The sequence below is a fragment of the Pituophis catenifer genome, unplaced genomic scaffold, assembly GCF_029215685.1.
Source record: "Pituophis catenifer annectens isolate HBS135680 unplaced genomic scaffold, rPitCat1.0.hap2 SCAF_13, whole genome shotgun sequence".
In the NCBI taxonomy this organism is placed as follows: domain Eukaryota; kingdom Metazoa; phylum Chordata; class Lepidosauria; order Squamata; family Colubridae; genus Pituophis; species Pituophis catenifer.
The window spans coordinates 14,541,637-14,556,355 of record NW_027256893.1 but is presented as its reverse complement, the minus strand read 5'-3'; the positions used below and the strand labels follow the sequence as shown (position 1 = coordinate 14,556,355).

The window sequence follows — 14,719 nt, the reverse complement described above, 5'->3', positions numbered from 1 at the left end:
CTAATAATGAAGCATAAAATTCCAGGTACCAGATCTACCTGTTTTTTTATACCTCCATTTCGACATTTTGGACTGCAGATGCCCCAGACCAAGCCCGTGTAAAGCTACTCTGTCTATAAGGGAAGTTTTGGATATTTAATTTTGTATCCTATACTGAGAATTGGTATAGAAATGATAAAAAAAAAATTGGTAAAGTGAATATATTTTGTATAACTTTTTTCCTCTAATTTTTTATTTCTAATGAAGAAATTAACTTGTGTTTTATTTCTTCTCCACCTTCTTTATTATAGATAAAAGCTGAGAAAAAATACAATCAAAATGGAAAATGGAAAAGAACAGAAAATTAATTGTGGTAAGATTAGCACAGACACAATACATTAAAGGATGGTATTAAATCTGCTCTGTGTATTCACAACTTTTTCTGCATGTTCTTTGCATTTTTTTGAATGCAAACGCAAGTTCAAATTCCACGTACATAAAAACATGGATTAACAACAGCAGTTCCCATTTATTTAAAAAAAATTCTACTCAGTACACTAATAATTGTTTGGAATATTGTTGGCATTCTTAACATTAGTGCAATTGGCTGTTACAGATGACAAGATTCTACCATTGACAACTTTTTTTAAAAAAGGATTCTAAATATTCTGAAATTATTGTTTTATCCTTTCAGATATGAAAACGGATCTGAATTTACTCCTTGAATGTCTTAAGTATCAAATGGACCATCCAGCTTCTCAAAAGCAAGCCTTGGTTACTATTTATTCGGTTTGTCAACAAAATAGTAAGCTACTGAGTTTTAGAATTGTAGGTCTATTGGGTTTGTTTTGCTCATTGGGATTATTAGTATGGAAATAAATTTTATTTTAAAACATCATCTGCTATTCACCGGATCTGCTTTTGCTACAGGTGCTGCCTGTGATTATTTTAGAGAAATAGGTGGTTTGATGTTTGTATGGAATCTTGCAAAGTCACACGTGCACAGTTTGGTTCAAGAAGCTGCTTTATTTACATTAGGAGGTTTAGCTGAGAATAATGGTAAGACACAATTTCATTCTCATTATATAATTCTTTCATGTATTTACAGAATCCTTTGTTTTTATTGATAACATTTTTGACGATCAGTACAATAAACTCTACATTTATAAATATTTTACTGTTTATCTAAAATCTGATCACCTGAAAAATAATTTTATTAAGGAACTCTCTATGTAGCTCAGATGGAGTGGGAGAAGATGGTGAGCCATATATATTTTAAACATCACCAGATGTTTAAATGTCAGCTTTTGTTTTCCACAGAAGGAAAATTAAAGAACTTAAATATTGAGCAAATGCTATGAAAATACTTCATCATTCTGGTTGATTTAATATCAATGCACCTTTAAACTCATAAGTACTCTATTCTATTCTATTCTATTCTATTCTATTCTATTCTATTCTATTCTATTCTATTCTATTCTATTCTATTCTATTCTATTCTATTCACTTACTTGAACTCCCATTAAAACAGGCTCCCTAAATCTCACTGAAAACACCCTTAGAATACAATCCTATTCTTATCTACTTAGAACTACTCTCAAGAGTGTGTGAATAATGTTGCACTCTGAACTTCAATGTAAAGTTCAACAAAAATTGGGTATAATTTCTGCACTTGAATAAATTAAAATATTTTATGTTCCCAAAGCTACCATTATAATGTACTGGTACTTCTAGCCATATTTCTGAAGAGTAAGTTCCATTAGGTAGGTGAGAATAGTGGTTATTCCTATATTTGCTCAATTACAGCAATAATACCAGCACTTAAACTTATATACGTCCCATAGTGTTTTACAGCTCTCTCTGGTGGTTTACAATGCCATAATATTTGCCCCCAACAATCTGGGTTATTGGGGGCAATAATGCATAATTATTGGGAAATTCAATTGTATTTAACAATTAATGTGATGCAATGTAGTCTTATTCACATTATATTTATTTTTTTAGTGTTCTGTCAACAGATGTTATGCACAGCTGAATTATTTAAGGATCTTCGTACATTTTTAACTAATAAGGATTCAAGAATGAATTTGAAAAGAATGTCTGTATATGTCTTACTGGTGCTGGTTTCAAATAATAGTAAGATTTTTTTTTCTTCTCCATGTATAAAGAAATTATTTAAACACATATACAGGCAGTCCTCACTTAACAATATGAGGTCTACTAAGATTAGTTCCCATCTAATTGGGGCTCTTTGGTATGAATCAAAAATCCTAGTTTGTTTTAGGTAAAATGTTGAAACTTTGAAAACATTCATTAGATTTCATTATTAGTTGCTTAATATTTGTTCTATTTATTTTTTTTAAAAAAAATATTTAAAAATATAGACAGTGGACAAACACACGTGAGAGAATCTGGATGCCTCGATATTCTGCTACAGTTATTCAGGTAAATTAACCCCAAGAAAATTCAATTAAAAAGTAATTTTTATAGACCCAAATGACTTTTTTCATTATATGCCATCTTATTTTCTTGAACAGAGTAATTCCTTCAGAATCTCAAATGAACCTTTTTGATCATAAAATTGATCAGTATCATCTGTGGTCTTCAGTTTGTAGTAATCTTTGTGTATGTGTCAACAATCCTCAGAATGGTAATTAGTTTATCAAGCATTTCCTTCTCCCCCTCCTCCTCCTCCCCCTCCTCCTCCTCCTCCTCCTCCTCTTCTTCTTCTTATCCTCCTTCTTTTCCTTCTCCTTCTCTTTCTTCTTTCTTCTTTCTTCTTCTTTCTATATAGATGGGAGGAGATGACAAATGGCTAGTGTTCAATGCACATTTTGTTCCCTTCCAGAGGAAAATCAGAAAGCCTGTAGTTTGGTTTTTCCATATGCAAAAGATTGGCTGCAAAGTAGTATGAAGGCTGAGATAATTCGTCCAATATGTTCATTCATTGGGCTCACTGTTGCAAATAATTGTAAGTATCTAAAAATACACACTATGAAAATGTTTATTCTGTGGAATAAAATATCATTCCTAAGTAGGGAGAAAAGAGATAGAGTGTCCGGATGTGCGACAGAAACTCTAATGTGATTTTGAGAGGATGAAATTTGCAATAAGCAAACTGATGATGTGAAGTAAGCGATGTGGTGCAGCAACGCTGGCATATATTTTTCTTTCCTTTTTTTTTTTTTTGTTTAATTGTGTGATTTTTCTTTCTCATATTAAGTTGGTTTTAAGTTAATGCTACAGTTTCCATTTCCTTTCTAAAAATAGTGAAATCCAAAATTTGGCAATGCCATTGAAGGGGATTAGGGCTAGCAAAAAGGAGATTTAAAGTCTACAAAAGGCATGATTTGATGCGTTGTGCAAGCCAAACATGAGTTATTCAGAAAAAGTTATTTAGAAATCTAAATTTTTAAGATTTAAATCTTAAAAATTTAAGGTCATATGAGAATATTAATATTTTATAGCTTCCCACTGTACTTGTTTTATGAATCTTTTGTGTGAAGCTACGGAATAAACTAGTTTTGTGTACATCAGTTACACATTCTGGACTTGTTCACGTATCTCAGTTATAAATGTGGTTACAACTGAATTTATTTGAGATTCCTTTAGAGATTTTTTAAAATTTTGATTTAGGATTTTGTTTTATTTATCTGCTTTAACATAATCAAAGAGCTAATTAAATATTATTCCCCTCTCCAAATCTGTTTAACTTTATAATGTCTGTAACTTTAAACATCTGTATCTTAAAGCAATCTGATAATTGTTTATTGTTTGGGATTTTTTTTTCAAGCAAGAACACAGATTTTTTTTATTTCTATTGGAGGATTAGCTGTTTTGGATGAGCTTCTTCTCAAACTGATACACGGTTCATTGGGGAACAATACAAATATAAAACTTGCTGTAGTGGTGACAAAAACATTGGATGCCTGCATTGCTAATAACGGTAAGTAGTTTCTGTTCGTAAACTTACTGTTAATTGCATAGTGTGTTCTGTGTGTGGGTTTAATATTCAATTCACTGTCTTAATAGTAACAGATAATCTTATCTGTTGATCTTATTGCTAGGATCTGTTTTGCTTTTTGACTTTCTCTGAAACAATTGCAAATATGCTTGAAAGACTTTCAGCTACATTAGGAAGGCTGCAAGAGGCATAAGAGATCTGAAAGTCTCCCAGATCTCCTTCAATGTACAGATAATCCTTTGACCATTCATTTAGAGACCGGTTACAGTTACAACAGCACTGAAAAAAGTGACAACAGATCTTCGCACTTACGACATGGTAGCATCCTCATGGTCACATGGTCTAAATTTAGGCACTCGGTAACCAGCATGTATTTATGACAGTTGCCACTTCTCAGGGTTATGTGATTGTCATTTACAACCTTCCAGTTGGCTTTTGACAATCAATAGAAGCTGGGTTTGTTTAATGACCATGCATCCTCTTAACAACCACATTAAGCCATTCGCTTAATGACTATGGCAACGAAAATGTCATAATATCAGGTATAATTCACTTATTGACCACCTTACTTCCCAATGGAAGTTTTGGTCTCACTATGTGGTTGTAAGTTGAGAACTATCTGTATTTTCACTTCTTATATGAGCCATGGTGGTGCAGTGGTTAGAATGCAGTACTGAAGGCTGCCTGCAATTTGGCAGATCGAATTTCACCAGGCTCAAGGTTGACTCAACCTTCCATCCTTCTGAGGTGGGTAAAATGAGGACCCAGATTGTTGGGGGCAATAGGCTGACTCTGTAAACCGCTTAGAACGGGCTGTAAAGCACTGTAAAGCGGAATATATGGTAAGTCTAAGTGCTATTGCTATATCCTTGTGTTTATCTTGGCTACTGTGCACAGATAATAACATTTGCTCCAGAGAGAAACTTTGAAAAAACTGGAAGCAATGATACAGAAGGTTCTTCTAAATGTACAACTCTTCCAAATGTACAACTTTGTATGTGGTTTCATTCTATTGTATTCCTAAAGAGGCATTTTTAAAAAAATATTTTGTATTTGCAGCTGCAGTTGGCATTCATTTACCAAAGTATAACATTGTGCCTAATCTACTAAAACTGCTTTCTTACAACATTTTGGACTCAGGAGAGCGATTCAGCATTATACTTACTCTTGGACATTGTACAGAAGTCTGTGGTAAGATTTTATTTTATTTATTTTATTTTATATTGGATTTCTATACCGCCCTTCTCCCTGAGGACTCAGGGCGGTGTACAGCCAGATTAAAAAACATGCAGAACAAATATTAAAAACAATTAAAAGATATATAAATTTGGCCCAATTAAAACTCATTACCAATTAAAAACGTTTAAAACATTTAAAAAACAGTTAAAAATTTCATCTTAAGCCAGCCCGGCTTGTTTAAATAAATGGGTTTTAAGGGCGCGACGGAAGGCACTGAGGTCTTGGATTCTCCGTATCTCTGGGGGGAGCTGATTCCAGAGGGTAGGTGCCCCCACAGAGAAGGCCCTCCCCCTGGGGGTCACCAGCCTACATTGTCTGGCTGATGGCACCCCGAGGAGGCCCTCTCTGTGGGAGCGCACGGGTCGATGGGAGGTCGTTGGTAGCAGCAGGCGGTCTCGAAGATAGCTAGGCCCTATGCCATTAAGAATGAAGATTCTTAATTATATATCATTTATTTGAGGGTAGTGAATGCTGCGTTGAGGTGCAGACTGCATTCGAATTTCAACATGTAGTTTATAACAATAAACAAGAATGACCAAATCTGATATTGATAATCTATGTTTGATTTTTCAAGCTGCATTTAGCTTTCATCTAAATGGAAAAATCAGCCAAAATAAAACATTTGAAGTTCCTAGTGACGTGAGTCCAATAAAATATAAGTATGAAGACATTCCAACAATTTAATAGAACGTGGAGCCCTAAATGGGACAATTTGCAATTGTGCGTATGTTTATCTGAGGGAGAAGTTCTGAGCAGACAGAAATAGGATTTGACAATATCTAGGAATTGTGCTTTTAGTTAGCTTTACAAACTGTGGAATCATAGGAATCATTCTCATGTCTGACCTCTGCCAAAATATGTACTGTGTACTTTGAAAAAGGGGTGGGCTTCAAAAATTTTAGCACGGGGTTCTCTGCCCAGTTGCTGGGTGGGCGTTGCCATGGTGGGCATGGTCTAGTTGGCCTCCTGCACCACGGCGTGGTGTGGTGGGGGGCGTTTCTGCGTTTCTATGGGAGGGCAAAAACGGCCTCCTCAGGCTCTGGAGGCCGTCCAGAGGCCAGAAATAGGCCCGTTTCCAGGCTTCCTGAACTTCAGGTTGGCCCATTTTTTGCCCTCCCCGAGCCTCTGCACGCACCTTGCCCTCCCCGTGCTCCAGAGGCTTTCCTTGAGCCTCCGGGAGGGCGAAAACAGCCTCTCCAGGCTCCGGAGGCCCTCTGGAGGCCAGAAACTGGCCTGCTTCCGGCCTTCCCGAACTTCCAGTAGGCCCGTTTTTTTTGCCCTCCCCTCGCACGCCCTGCACTTATCTGCATTCAAAATGGGCCGCGAGGGGACTCCTGGGAGGGGTGGGCGGGGCCAGCCAGAAGTGGGATTTGGGGGTTCTCCAAACTGCATAGAATCTTAGCTAGAAGTTCTCCCAAACCCCTGCGAACTCCCAGCAACCCACCCCTGCTTTGAACTACTACTGATTGTGTTTACACATAATAGTATGCTACAGTTAGCTTAAAATGGCTTATTAAATAAACTAAAAGTGGCTACATTTGTGCAACATAAGCCATCAACTGCAATTTACAAACTACAAGGTAGTGGTCCATAAAACACCTTAAATAATATATATTGGTTGATGTGAAACTCATCTCTGTAACTATCTTTTACGATAACTTTTTGGATTAATTTTTTTTCTGGATAACTATTGTAGTTCTAAGCTAAGTTCTTGAGTTTATGATATATCCTAACAATAAACTGCTGATGGCAAGTTGGCAGTGATAGCAAGATGTGACTTTAAATTTTAGACCTTACTGATAGTTTGAGTATTGAAGTAAGTGAGAGCACATGTTTCTGATTAAGCAAAGTTGTGATGAAAAGCTCAGAATCAATTGCTTTTTCTTGTAAAGATATGTTCAGATGATCTTAATTTTACAGTTTGAACAAATATGTTTACTGAGGCTGATTTTTTTTTAGAGGAAAATCAATATGCTCTGGTTAAGAACAATGGCCTTCCACTTATGATTCAAGCACTAACTGAAACGCAGGATGACGAACTAAATAAAGCTGCTACCTTTGTGTTGCAAAACTGCAAACAGATGAGTAAGATTATCATTATTTTGATTTCTGTATCTGCATCTAAATAGTCACTTGCTTGGTTAAATTCAGAAGTAACAACTGTATCCAAGTGCTCAGTATGTGAACCTGTTGCAAAATCAGTTCTTTAGGTTGAAACTAATAGTATTTGTTAGACTGTCTTCCAATATATAGATTGTAAAGTATCATTTTATAATAAGTTTAATTTTGTGATTGAGAATGTGTTTTTGTGAAAGCAGTGCTATAAATTAACAAATGTTTCTAAAATTCTTCTAGTGGCATTTAATGCGATGCCCTCAGTTGTTTTATCCTATGCTAAAACTCTATGATTGGAGAAGATGATTTCATCCTGAGATGCTTGGATCAAGAAACTGCTATTAAACAACCCATTTTGGTCATTTGGGCGGTTTCTTGTGTGAATAAAATATTTTATTTGATACAAATCAAACCTTAAATATGTTACACATGAGATGGTGACGGATGTAATGCATTAAGTCTTTATTATAAAATATATATCTTTATTTCTGTGAAACGATTGTTTCTATTCTTTTTCACAAGCTGAAAAATTGTCGGGGAAGATGAATCAGCATTCATTCCAAGAGGATGAAAGAAGAATATTGGAAGTAGATTGGCAGAACAAAGAAAGGATTCTTGAAGATTATTGGAACGAAGCAAAGCAAATTTTATACAGAATCAAAGGGCTTGAAACTGAACAAGAGGTTCTTTCTTTCTTTCTTTCTTTCTTTCTTTCTTTCTTTCTTTCTTTCTTTCTTTCTTTCTTTCTTTCTTTCCCTCCCTCCCTCCCTCCCTCCCTCCCTCCCTCCCTCCCTCTCTCTCTCTCTCTCTCTCTCTCTTAGTAGTTGAGGAAATCTATCAAAATCAGAAAGCCTCTCCTGACATTCTCAGTAGAATCTAATTGTATTGTTTTATTCCAGTCTTTCAATTCTTGGAATTACCGTATTTTTCAGAGTATAAAACGCACCTTTTTCCCCACTAAAAGAGGGTGAAAATCTGGGTGTGTCTTATACACCAAAGGTAGCCCTGCCCAGCCTCTGAAACACAGGTTTCAGAAGCTGAAAAAAGCCTCTTAAAGGGAGGCTTCAGAAGCTGAAAAAAGCCTCTTTAAAGGGTGGTTTCAGAGGCAGAAAAAAAAGCCTCTGAAACAGAGATTTCAGAGGCTGGAAAAAAAGCAAGGTGCAGAACTCACAACCAACGAACCTGTTGCTAAAGTTCACCTCTGAGAATAGCTGATTGGGGGTATTCCAGGAGGCCATCCACCAGCCAATCAGTTTTTTCTTATTTTCCTCCCCCAAAACTAAGGTGCGTCTTATACTCTGGTGCGTCTTATAGTCTGAAGAATATGGTAATAACTCAATGAGCTATGCTCATTTGCATTTAAAAAATGAAATTCCATTCTCCTGTTAGTCAGTGCTTGATGGCCTCTTCTAGCTATTTTGGGTATTCTTTTACATATAAGTTTGATTTCTTGAAAGTAGTTACTGCTGAGATAAATATTCCATCATAGTACTAAATTAATGGATTACCGTATATCCATATGAGCTTTTTTGAAAGCAGTTTTGCACTGGCTTTCCTGTTGTTTTTATAGTCAAACAGAAGGTGTAACGTTTGCTTATGGTAGTTCTGTTTAACATCTAGAGTCATGTTGGGCCTGGTCCTATCCTGCAGCTTTGCTTTTTGTCTATGCATTTGTTTCATTTCCCTACTGTTTTTAAACATAGGAAAGTATCAGAAGAGAAATATTAATTGATGAGGATACCCCTCAAGAAACGTTTCTGCAGGCTATGACCCAACATCGTCGAACAAATTCCAGCAAGCAGCTTTCAGAGAACAGCAAAATATATTCAGAAATGAAATGCCCACTACAAAATACTATTTCTAAAGTACAGAATACTTCTAAATTTGAAAAGATTTCTTCTAGTAGAGAACAATTGAAGTCTGCCATTAGGAATTCAACTGATGCTTCACTCGCTCAAAATGATCACAATAATCTTCTTTATGCAGCTGAAAAAACGACAGCACCCATCATAAATGAAGCTTATATTACAAATAAAAACAGTTTTTGTGATTTTAGGAAAGGTGATGCCCAAGCAAGGTACTGTACCTAGGATCTTCTGTCTAAAGCTGGCTTGTTAGTTTGTTCTTAATAGTAAATCAGATTTTCAGATGGAAATTTCATATTGGGTTGCTTCCAGATTTAGTTATGCTTAGGATAGATCCAGTTATTTTAAGTGATAAAGGGCCCCTTATACTATCTAATTCAGGGGTGGGTTCTACTTACCTTTACTACTGGTTCGCAACTGGATCACGCATGCACATGCGCAGATCGCCGATGATGACATCCAGGGCCGTGGATGGGGCCTCCCGCTGGTTTTACTACCGGTTCTTGCGAACTGGTCCGAACCGGGGGGAACCCACCACTGATCTAATTCCATTTTAAGTTTTGGGATGAATTCTGAACAGCCTAGAATTTTATCCTAAATTGTATGGGAAACTTTGTTATTTAAATGTTTCTCTCAAAGATAGAAATCAATTTGTATCTTTCATGATAATTCATGACTTCTAGATAATGCCACATACAGGAACAATGTGTGCTATTCTGTGAATTTTTCCTCACATATCTATAATAAATTAATTATAGGGTGGGAGAATTTTCCAAATTTGAGTTTGAATGTGAAACCTCAAATTGAGCAGAGTGACAAAGCAATATTGTATTGTCACAATGCAAGTCCTGCCCACTTTGTGCATGTGTGTCATGGTGTTATATGGGTGTACAAATGAAATGGAGTTTGTGGCACAAAAGTACAACATTGGTTTTACCATTTGACATACTCAGCTGGAGTGGATACCCATAAATGAACACTGTATGTTCCTCAGTTAGTGGTGCGATATGAAAGATTGAAGTACTTTTGAGGCATCTGTCAAATCTCCAAACTAAAATTCTCAGTAATACTCTTTTAATCTTTTCAGTGAATTCATTTTTAAGAAACCAGATTTTGTAATAAAAAGCCCAATGCAAAAGATTCCACGTTCAGGTAGATATAATTTATCTAAATATTTTAATTTCAATTTGATTTTTAGAAATTATATATTTTTTGTATGGATGGCTAAAAGGTACACAGCTACATTCTGTGATATGCTACTCAAAAGAGCTAAGTAGGTATAGAATATTATTATAACAATAATAAGTTTGCTTTATATTGAAAATATGGTTCTAATTCTTTTTAACAATCTTTTGAAGAATCAATATATAAACTAAATATTAACAATGTAAGCCCTGTGTTGCTGTATCATACAAAGGAAACTTAAGTATAACAGTTAATGATTAAATTGATAGATCAAAAATTTAATCTGGAAATGTTAGTTGGCAATTAGTTTTTATATATGTTGGTGTGTATTACGGTATTTCAGTTTAATTCTTTTTAAATACAGTGGTAATATATAAAAGTAAATACATCCATTGATTACTGCATTTCATATTAGATGTTTTATTTTTCAAAGAGCTACAATATAAAAGGAACCCAAACAGAGGAATGGACCATATTCTGACTGTTCCCCTTAAAATAAGAGAACTCAGATGTTCAGGTAATAAAACATATTAATAAAATAAAAATAAAATAAAATAAAACATATTAAAATATGCTCATAGATTTTTCTGTTCAAAAGGAAGTCCCACTGACTTCCCATTAAGAAGTAGTGATACAATTTCAGCCAGCCAGCCAGCCAGCCTATCCAAAGTAACGAAAATTGTTAGGAGGGCTGTGTGTGCAACATTCCTAATATTAGCCATATCAATATGGGTATAGCAAGATGGCATGGATAATCAGTACAATTTTCTGAGACTGCCCTCCAGTGGTGAGTTTCAAAAATTTTCGCTACAGGTTCAGTGGACGTGGCTAGGTGGGGGGGAGCATGTGACTGAGTGGGCGTGGCCAACTTGACATCACTCACGCCCACGTCCACTTAGTCATATGACCCCTCCACAGGGGTCATGCCCACAGGAAAAGGTAGGAAAAATTTTGGAATTTCCACCTATCTACCCCCGCCCTCCCTTCACCAGTGGCCGTCGTTTCCCCTCCTTTAGCGGCCCTGGTCCTAACCCCGCTTCCTCCCCTACCACCGTCTCTTTGTTTGGGCTGCTTACCTTCCGCGGCGGCTGGTCCAGAGTCCGGAAGGCAAGGTGACCGGAGTTTTCTGCAGCCCCCAGCGGCTCTCAAAGAAATGGCGGCTGTCTGCAGGCCTCCAAAAGATATTGGAGGTTGTGGAAAAAGCTGCTGCCATCCCCATGTTCTTTGCGCATGCGCATCTCATTGGACTTGCAAGGCAATGGAATGCGCGTGCGTGAAGAACATGGCGGCGATGAACATAGCGGTTAGGGCGAGCGAGCAGTGACTGGGGGACTGATTCAAGGGCTTGGCCAGCTGGCCATCGCTACCGGTTCGGTGATCTTGGCCAAATTTCTGCCAACGGTTTGCGCGAACCGGTGCGAACCGGCTGAATATCACCTCTGCTGCCCTCCCTCTGGCTATGTACCAATATCATCCTTTTGTTTGATGTGGAAGGGGTTTGCTACTATATAATTTGTCTCCTTCCTTGCCTAGCAGAAAAGTCCTTCTTTGGGCTTTTTTATGAGGATATAATTGACCTGTAGGGCAATGTATCTGTAGATCTATTGATTTTCTAGATTTAGTGATGCATTTATCACAATGTAGTTAAAGCATAAAATAAGAAATATTAAATAATTTAATGTCTTGCACCTGTGACATTTTATTTCTATAATATTATATTCTCAGGTTGTAGAATAGGAAGACTTTCCCTAAACAGCCGAAACTTTAGCAAGACTCTACAATCTTGTCAATATCTGTGTGAACAACACAAAATTATTCTTGAATCTGAGATGGAATATAAAAGGAAGTTGAGAAGATCCATTATGGCTAACAAGAATACTTCTGCATATAATGGTAATCACAATGACCAGAGATTCAGCTGCAAGAGAAGCTCAACAACTACGAAAGAGTTAGGTGTGTCAAGGAACCTTTATCTTTCGTAATAATATCTAGTTTAGCCCCATTCTGTGGTAATTTTCAGTCTGAATAAATCAATAATGTTTTGTTTCAAACAGCAAATTTTCAATGTGATGCACATTCTAAGAATCAAACAATGAAACAGAATTATAGCTTTCAAGACCAGGACCTGAGTGAAAACCATCCATTTGAAGAGGAGGTACAGACACCTAAATATCAACGTTTTGTATATTAATATCTGGGTATAAATTCTAACACCAGATAGTGTTCTTTGCTGAAAGGGCTTATACTTAAAACTCTTGGTGTGCTGTTTTAATTACTGTTGCAGAATACTGAATACTGCAGTATACAGAATACTGAAACTCCATCAAATATGTCTACAACAACTTTAAAGAAGAGGAGAATCAGGAAAGATTTTACCTCAGAAGAAATAAGTTATCTTTTGGAAGGTGTAAGGAAAATGGGGCATCATTGGAATTCAATTTTATGGGCCTACCCATTTCAGAAAGGACGGACGAATGTTGATCTTGCTAAGAAATACTGCAAGTTACAGGTATTTTTTTTTTGTTTTATAGCTATATTTACATGGATTGAGAGTAGCAGAGGCCTTAAAGTTAATAGCTAGTGTTGGAAGAAATGTCCTTTTGGGTTCAGTTCCAAGTGGGGAGAAAGACACGGGCAACATGGTGGCTGCAAGGAAAGATGGTTTTAATGGTGGACAGGATCACATGCCTTGAAGATCTTGGGTGGAAAAAAAAAAGGGAAGAGATGCTGAGAGCGCCTGAGTTTTATGCCCTCTTGAGCTTTTGAATTTGAGCTTGTATTCTGATCGGTTGTCAGATTCTCATGGGGCCATGCAGGGGCAACTCTGTAGGCTGTCCTAAATCCCAAACTTGGTTCACTCTTGCTGGGTGATGATGTAATGAAAGGGCTTTGGGATTCCTATTATGGCTCTGCCAGAAGGAGGTAGATCTTTGTTAAGTAGAATAGGCTGGCCCAGGCCTTAATAGCCCATTGAGAAGGGTGGGTGGGTGCTGAGTTTCTGCCTCCCTTTTAGGGGAAATATTCTGCCCTTTTAATATTTCCTACAACATCTCATTTTCCTAGGAGAGGGGTGGGTGCTAACTTCCTGCTGTCAGACTGCGGTACTATCTCAACATTAAATGAATTTCCAAACTGCCAATCTTTAAGGAAATCTTTCTTTAATTGAGCTCAGCCACCAGATCATGACTCCACGCGGACAAGACTGACCTTTTGCCTCCCAATCCCTCCCTTTCCAATCCCCAAGTCTCTGCTTCTCATTGGCTATCTTCCAAGTCATTCTTCAGACTTCTTCTCCTTGTCATTTCTCAGGAATGTGCCTCCTCCCCTGATTTCCACGACAACCAAGCTTCAAAGGGATTTTGCAGACAAAAGTTTCAGAGTTTATCTTTCGCTCTCCTCTGCTCTCTCTATGCCAGCGTTGCAATGCTGACACCTGCACTAGTTAGATAAATCAGTTTAGAAGGACTAAGAAATGTCATCTTAGATGGTGATGGAGGAACCAATAATAAAAGCTAGTCATACACCTTTCCTTGATTACTTCAACTCTACAGCCGTATTAGAGGCAATGAGTAATTGATACAAGATTAACATGCTTAGCTTTGTGTCGTTTTTCTCTTTTACAGAAGACTGGAAAGAGCAGAAATACCCAACCTCAGTGAAAATGTACAAAAGCTGAATGTATGTCGTTTAAAATGTGTGACTTCGGCTCCTTTGCAAGAGTCCTTGTTTTGTTATATCTGGAGATTTACACAACAGGCTCTTTTCCACCAAGACTTAAATCTGAAGATACGTTATTTGCCCAAGTGCAATTATGTTGCATGTTGATACTGTATACATTCAAAAGGATCGCATTGGCTTTTTAAGGAAGTGCATCCTACGATACCATCTGTAAAAAAAATAAATGTGAAAAGAATGACTAAGAAGCAAAATACGAGTCTAACATTTATTCAATGGAATTATGCCCTCGCTCTCTGCTTTTGAGTTCCTTCAAAGCGTTTTGCGCTTTTTAAGCTCCCGGTATCGGAATCCAGTCTCGCTACAAAACGGTGCGACTCCGTTTTATGTCCCTTGCGAGCTCCGCATCCTCTTAAGTGTAGTAGTAAGTGAAGAAAAAAAAAGAAAAAAAGGGGGTGGGGAGAGGCTAAACCGAACTATTACTGTATTGTGCCTGTATCGAAACCTTCGGGCGTAACCAAAGAGCCTGCTGTGCTCGTTGCCGCCACTAGGGGTCCCTATTTGGCGCAAACTGGGCGGCGGCCCCGAAAATATTGAACTCATCGTCCAAGCGAAAAAAACCCGCTGCCGTGGGTGTCCTCAGAACTGCCTGACTAAAAAGAGTGGGGGGGGGTCAGCCTTCCGCGTGGGACCAAAA

General features: G+C 37.3%; 1 protein-coding gene across 1 annotated transcript; it reads left to right on the top strand.

Annotated features, from left to right (window-relative positions):
* Window positions 1-318: 318 nt before the first annotated feature.
* TERB1 (telomere repeat binding bouquet formation protein 1) lies at window positions 319-14,006 on the top strand. Its single transcript, XM_070953120.1, has 18 exons — window positions 319-352; window positions 674-784; window positions 910-1,038; window positions 1,984-2,115; window positions 2,364-2,424; window positions 2,517-2,629; window positions 2,828-2,950; window positions 3,773-3,925; window positions 5,003-5,134; window positions 7,142-7,267; window positions 7,820-7,980; window positions 9,001-9,374; window positions 10,250-10,314; window positions 10,781-10,864; window positions 12,073-12,300; window positions 12,402-12,502; window positions 12,632-12,856; window positions 13,971-14,006. Exons 1-18 carry the CDS (start codon window positions 319-321, stop codon window positions 14,004-14,006), a joined length of 2,388 nt encoding a protein of 795 aa, XP_070809221.1.
* The last annotated feature ends 713 nt before the right edge of the window (window positions 14,007-14,719 follow it).

What these genes read in the sequence shown, in the direction of transcription:
- TERB1 (XM_070953120.1), top strand. Translation starts at nt 319, where the DNA reads ATGGAAAATGGAAAAGAACAGAAAATTAATTGTG. An exon ending in AGAACAGAAAATTAATTGTG is followed by an intron (nt 353 to 673) that starts GTAAGATTAGCA and finishes TTATCCTTTCAG; the next exon opens with ATATGAAAACGGATCTGAAT. An exon ending in TGTCAACAATCCTCAGAATG is followed by an intron (nt 2,630 to 2,827) that starts GTAATTAGTTTA and finishes GTTCCCTTCCAG; the next exon opens with AGGAAAATCAGAAAGCCTGT.